The following is a 6,925-nucleotide window of genomic DNA, read 5'->3' as shown; positions in this document are numbered from 1 at the left end:
CATTAGTAAATCTATCTACACCATTTCAAAGGGACTATTTACAGAAAACTAACCCATAGGCTGTTGGAATTGTTGAATAAACTGCTGGTGACTCCACTAGTGCATCTGGAAAGGTAAAAATATGTTTCTGTAGCCTACCAAGATTCCAGCTTGCGCTCTACCTCGCGCAAAATATACGTATTGCTGCTTCTGGTGTGAAATCCCCATTAGTCTGTCGGCCACACCGAGTATTCTTATTTTTGTTTCATATCTTTTTCTTGAATAGTTGCAAAGACATCTGGGTGGACAGACAGACAAAACAAATGCAATACATCTCTTAAAACCTGTCAAAGCAGAAACTGAATTGAGTCCTCTTGCTTCCCTTCTAGGACTCTGGTGCAGCCACAGAAGACAGGACCAAGGAATTACCCAGAATAGTTTTTATTGGTCTCATGTGCAGGTATGAAATTGCATAAGAATGACCTCTAAATAAAACTATCAATATACAGCTGTATTTGCAAATCAATGTGCTAATACTTCAAAAACGCAGTCTATACAAGGCGTTGAAATACTAAATTAACAGGTTGCTTTTTCTTCAAATAGATTTTGTCCATGTTTGTTTCCATACTTTCGACTTGCTCTATTTAGAAAACTGTACATACATTTTAATCTACAACCAGTTTGACATCAGACTGCAACCAACTCACACAGGGACCGGTCTGTCTGTCACAAAATACAACTGTGTGTATGTGTGTATGTGTGTATGTGTGTGTGTCAGTGTTTATGTGTGCACGTGTCTCAGTCAGTGTGTGTGTGTCCCTGTGAGAGAGGCGTACAGCAGACCAACTGCGACTCTCCAGCCCCGGCCAAAGCTCAACTGACTTGCTGAGTTTTGGTTACCGAAGGTTCTAATTTTTCATAATTCTTGCATGATCAGATCAGATTTGGTTTATACAGCCTTTGTTGGCAGAGCAACAGTTTGTATTCATATTCATAGGAACGCCACTATTTCCTCCAAGACTCAAACAGTGGTGTTACAATACAATAAGACACTGTCAGAAGTGTTACTCTCACATTATGTTGTGTCTTAATAAAATGCTGCGGAGGTGTGGCTTGGAACTGGGCTCAGGCTGGACCTACTTGGCCTCATGTCTGGCCTCTAATCTGAATACATGTAACAATACTTGAAAAAAAAACATTGCGAAGCACTTACTTTACCGTATCTTGAAAAAGATATTTGAATTTGAATTGGTCTGAGTGTCTGCTAAAACAAGCCAGGTCTGCCTCTAGCTGCCCAGGAACAGAGGAGGGTCAAGGCCTTATTTCCAATTCCACTACAGGGCCAAACACGGCTAGCCTGGTTCCCCAGAGCAGGGCCAAAGACTGTTGTGTGTGTGTGTGTGTGTGTGTGTCAGACGGCGCAGAGTGTACTAATGTCTTGCAACTTGCTGAGGTCAGCCAGCAGCTGCTTGATTGAGAGCTTGAGCTGTGGGAGGCAGGCCAAGGTGTCTGGATGTTCCAGGCCTCCTGACAGGTCCAACCAGGACTCCAGGACTGGACAGACAGGACAACACACAGAGGGTGACATGATAACAACATTATTACTACAGTATAGGCTTGGGCGATGTCCAAAATTTTATATCACGATATTGTCCTGTCAAAATATCATGATATACGATATTATCGCGGTTGTTGTTGTTGTTTTTTCCAAATTACATCCAATTTCTAGGCTGTTAATAATAATAATTACAGCAGACCAACTGCGATATTCTATATCACGGGAATATCGCGACATGCTCGAAATATCGCGATACTCGATAATATCGGATATCGGCCCAAGCCTACTACAATGCCAATATAAAGTAACTGAAATAACATTTAAAATAAAGTAACAATGCTGCATCTCAGTTTCAATTCAAAACAAAATATCACTGGGGAAAAAATGAAAAATGAAAAAAATTCAAAGTAATAAAATAACGTCATGAATATCTTAATATATTACTTAGAATGAATAGCAACAATTGTTTCCACCAAAAAAGCCTGAACACACTGAAGCGTCTTCTGAAAGGAGTTCAATTAAACTACAATAATGGTTGCATGGTAAGTTCTGACTCCTTACCATCTAGTTCCTTCTCTATGAAGTCCATCCTGGAGGCCAACTGGTTCTGCACATCCTCAATATGGGTCAGCAAGTTCATCTGCCACTGAACACAGGTCCTGGTCCTGTTTGGTCAATTGGGTTTATTAGTTTCAGTTTTCACTTTTCACAAATTGTACAGGCATTTTTATAAAACTAGGGATGCAGTGATACCACTCTTTCATTGCTGATACTGATACTTACAGAAGCGCATTGAATTCATCAAAGGAAAAATAAATCGGAGATGGTTTCTTGTAATTACTCAGTATTATGAGATACTAAGTCATAATTATGCGAAAACTATCTCGTAATTGCAAGATCTTTATCTTGTAATTATGAGATACGAGAAACCATCACCGATTTCTTTTATAGATGCGTTAAGATAGCTTGAATTACAAGAAAATCAGACTTCCGGTTTTGGCGTTTAGCCTTCAAAATAAAAGCGCAAGATTTTAAACAGGTAGAAATACTGTTTAAAACCAATTACTTTGTATTTAATCATCAAATTCAATAAGTGGGCACCCATATTAATGTTTGATGTCATAATAATAATGAAAAATGCCATAATATGTGCCATTTTTAACTATAAACGCTGCATATATTACACTTAATGACATTTTCTGACTAAATTGGACACCCTTCTTTCTTTGTAACTGCACAAGTTCTATGTCGAAACACTCCTGCAGACCTGTACTTTCTGTACTACACACTAACATTTAGGCCCAAGTCATGAAAGGCCCTCAAAGTCAGCCATACTGTAATACTGAGTGCTTGTTAACTTTGAGGCAGTGAGCTTTGAGTGTGAGCACAGCAACAATTGCTTTCCCTGGTACCTACCATTCTCTAGTGTGGAAAGACTGTCATGCCAAACTCCATAAAAAATATGGCAAGCCTTGCTTATTGGCAAAGTTACATACCTGGTAGAACATGACTTAAAGGGGAATGCCTGAAGAATTCATGTTTTTCTGTGCCGCAGGGCAGTTCAATGTTTGAGAATTTGTACCACTTTTCCCTAAAATTGGAGAGAAAATTGTAGAATTTGTGATGTCATTGGGATGGAAAATGCTCCATAGACAATGAAAGGCGGTGCTGAATTTGTGCAGCCGTAAGATGCTAAGTTGAGTTGTCACCTCAAAATGAAGCTCATATTCTAGCTTTGCCAACAGGTATGAACCAGAATGTAAACCTCATTTGGGTGCAAGAACTCAAAAATCTTCTGAAAGCAAAACAAAAATCTTCTGGGTCAACAAAGTCACCGCCCTGTTCATTGCAAAATGGGTGGCATTCCCCTTCCAGACATTTTCTGAATTGAAAGGATGCACTCTTCAGTCTGGTAGTGATCCAACCAAAGACTAAGGTGATTTCACTGGTGCATGTTTTGGTTGGAATGAAAACCTGCAGACTCTTGGCCCTCAATGGCACATAGTTGCCCGGCCCTGGTATAGATCCAACGGACCAGGGGTCATCAATTCCAGTCCTCGAGGCCTGGTGTCCTGCAGACTTTTGTTCCTCCCTGGTAGATAATGAACACACTGGCCCTCAAGGACCGGAATTAATAACCAAAGCAACAGACCAAGAAGCACTTTCAACTTTATGAAGTGGTTTGGCTGTAATTTCCGCAATCATCTTCCACCAAAATACACTGCGGAGGGCGGTAGTGAGCAACTAATTCTAAAAGTTTGGATTTTATTGAAATATAGTGCTGCTCAGTAGATCACTTATTTTCGTAATTTGCAAGAAGACCCTAACAATTGATTAAATGTCTTCAGTCATGTTCTACCAGGTCTGTACCTTTATTAATAAGCCAAAAAAACCAAAAAAACGGGTATTTTTTCCATTATTTTAATTTATTGACTATTTCATTTGAAACAATTACAAGTGATGGTATAAATGTTTGGGGCACCCCAGTGGCTCAACCGGTAGAGCGCGTACCTGACTTATCAAAGAAAGGCAAAAAAAGCCACAAAAAAAGATATAAATGTTTAAAAGATGGAGGGGAAGCTTGCTGCCAATTCAATGATATCAGTCTCCTTGCCAGAAGAGTGGTTAAAGCCATACAATCTGACTGTTCTTCGAAAAGTAGAAATCTGCCTGATTTTTGAATGGAGTTTGGCATATCGGGGCTATGCTTGCCCTGGTATTTGTTAAAATTGTCTGTTAGCATTAGCCTTATAAAACGCAATACGTCTGCCATGTTAATAATCAGGCTTGTTTATGTTCACTGAATAGAGCGGTGTGTGTTAACATTGTGAAAGAGCGAGAAGAAAGGCGATCCTCCTCTTAAATAACATGTATGCTATTTTTCATCGGATTAATTAAGATTAGTTGACGAGGGAGCTGGTGATAGGAGCTGGAAATGGGTGTTGCTAAGAATGTGGGTGGGACCCTCAACCTACTGAGAAGTAGGGCCACTAACGCAGTTATAACAAACTACCGTAAAACTTCAATTAATAGCCCGGGCTTTTATTTGCTTCAAACACTGAACTCAACCGGCCTATATTTGGGACAGGCGTCTATATGGGACAGGCCTTTAATTCCTTTCGCACAAAACTCTTGCTCAGCAAAGATGGGAAATACTATCAAAGTGTTTATTTAAACAAGTATGAATATTACTTGTATAAAAATTAGGCTATCGAATAGCATATCAATTACGAATCATTCATTTGATCTCGGTCCGAGAGACAGCGCATCTGGGCCAACCTCATGCACTGAGAGAGAGAGAGAGAGAGAGAGAGAGAGACAGAGAGAGAATATACAAGCTCTCTATATATATGTCTTGCTGCTGCGTCTCCTGAGTTTTGTTCAGCAAATTTGACAACTGACAGCTTTAATTTCAGGTCGTACTTTTTTCTCTGTGCCGCCATGGCGATCAGCAAATGTGACTGACTGACTGATTGGGACTTTAATTTAATTGAAGTTTTTACGGTAGATGAATCTTCAAAAACTGTAAAAAAAATTACACTCCTCGCAAAAGAAAACCATAGCTGGTTATTCTGGAGTGAATTAAAGTCAGTGCACTGGATCTTTAACCCCTGCAACATTTTCCCAGCTGATCTGGGGATTTGAACCAGTGATCCCCTGGTTAAAAGCCCACTAATCAAGAGGGTGGGAGGGTGGGGGGGTAGGGACGTCTCACTTTATTACTGTCACTATTATCACTTTTTATTTTGATATGATACTACATTGATGTATATTTTGTAACAATGTGGAATATGCCTGCCCAACCCTGGGAACTTTTGTTGAAAATCTCAATAAAAAGATTTTGAAAAGAAAAGAAAGGCCCACTGAGTTTTACTGGTCCAGAGCTAGCGGGCCATTCTTAGTGTGGACCCTGTGAGTGTGTGTGTGTGTCTATCTACCCTTCTGGACTGGATTTTTTTTTTTATGTTGTATTCGTTTTTATTTGATGCGACACATGGTCGATCTGGAGGCCTGTTTCCATTGTCCTTCCCTCGAGAGACTGTTGAATTATCACATCCCTATTTGATTAAGATTTTGTCCCAGGAACTCTCATCAAAGGTTTTTGTTATTTGTCTATACAGTACATGGGGTGATAAAAGATAAAGATCCAGGGGAGAGTGTAAAACCTCTGATCGGAAAAGTCATTCTTATACATTCTCTCGGAATTTGCTAGAGACTACATGACACCCGCTTAAAGACCTCTGGGTGTCCCCGAGCCCCAATTTGGGAACCTCTGTTGTGACTGTAGAAGAGCCTACCTGGTTCTGGCCTGGTGTTCTGCTTGCTCTGGGCTTTCCGGGCTAATAGGGTTTCTTGAGGAGTCTGAAGGACCTCCAGGTGTTCTACTGGCTTCCAATGGACATGAGATAACCACCACAGGCTGCTCCTGGAGAGAAGACACACACACACGCACACTTGGAATTTGAATTGACTTGGATTCATTCCTTAACTCATGAAGAAATTAAACAAATACATTTAACTATCAAATGAGCCCTTTTGAAAGTGAGTTAGATAGATAGATACAGTGCTGTGAAAAAGTATTTGCCCCCTTCCTGATTTCTTATATTTTTGCATATTTGTCACACTTAAATGTTTCAGATCATCAAACCAATTTTAATATTAGACAAAGATAACCCGAGTAAATACAAAATGCAGTTTTTAAATGATGATTTCATTTATTAAGGGAAAAAAGCTATCCAAACCTACCTGGCCCTATGTGAAAAAGTAATTGCCCCCTAATTGCTTGAGCTTGAGGTCTCGAACTGATTGCCGGACATTCTCCTTCAGGATTTTCTGGTAGAGAGCAGAATTCATGGTTCCATCAATTACGGCAAGTCGTCCAGGTCCTGAAGCAGCAAAGCAGCCCCAGACCATCACACTACCACCACCATGTTTGACTGTTGGTATGATGTTCTTTTTATGAAATGCTGTGTTAGTTTTACGCCAGATGTAACGGGACGCACACCTTCCAAAAAGTTCAACTTTTGTCTCGTCAGTCCACAGAATATTTTCCCAAAAGTCTTGGGGATCATCAAGATGTTTTTTGGCAAATGTGAGACGAGCCTTTGTGTTCTTTTTGGTCAGCAGTGGTTTTCGCCTTGGAGCTCTCCCATGGATGCCATTTTTGCCCAGTCTCTTTCTTATTGTTGAATCATGGACACTGACCTTAACTGAGGCAAGTGAGGCCTGCAGTTCTTTAGATGTTGTTCTTGGTTCTTTTGTGAACTCCTGGATGAGTCGTCGACGCGCTCTTGGAGTAATTTTGGTAGGCCGGCCACTCCTGGGAAGGTTCACCACTGTTCCAAGTTTTCTCCATTTGTGGATAATGGCTCTCACCATGGTTCGCTG

At 40.4% G+C, this 6,925-nt stretch overlaps 1 protein-coding gene across 2 annotated transcripts in view; it reads right to left on the bottom strand.

Moving 5' to 3' along the window:
* Positions 1-412: 412 nt before the first annotated feature.
* phf20l1 (PHD finger protein 20 like 1) overlaps positions 413-6,925 on the bottom strand; it is a 46,403-nt gene continuing 39,890 nt past the window's right edge. For both annotated transcript variants that reach the window (XM_071520163.1, XM_071520169.1), the window contains exons 20-22: positions 5,836-5,963; positions 2,099-2,202; positions 413-1,533 (exon numbers count right to left, since the gene is read on the bottom strand). In XM_071520163.1, the coding sequence (XP_071376264.1) occupies positions 1,391-1,533; positions 2,099-2,202; positions 5,836-5,963 (375 nt within the window). In that variant the 3' untranslated portion in view covers positions 413-1,390. The remainder of the gene's footprint in view (positions 1,534-2,098; positions 2,203-5,835; positions 5,964-6,925) is intronic.

The sequence above is a fragment of the Centroberyx affinis genome, unplaced genomic scaffold, assembly GCF_046629955.1.
Source record: "Centroberyx affinis isolate AG114_WGS23_722 - 3 ecotype Tasmania unplaced genomic scaffold, CSIRO-AGI_Caff_v1 ptg000063l_1, whole genome shotgun sequence".
NCBI classification, from domain to species: domain Eukaryota; kingdom Metazoa; phylum Chordata; class Actinopteri; order Beryciformes; family Berycidae; genus Centroberyx; species Centroberyx affinis.
This window is presented reverse-complemented; position numbering and strand designations above follow the sequence as displayed.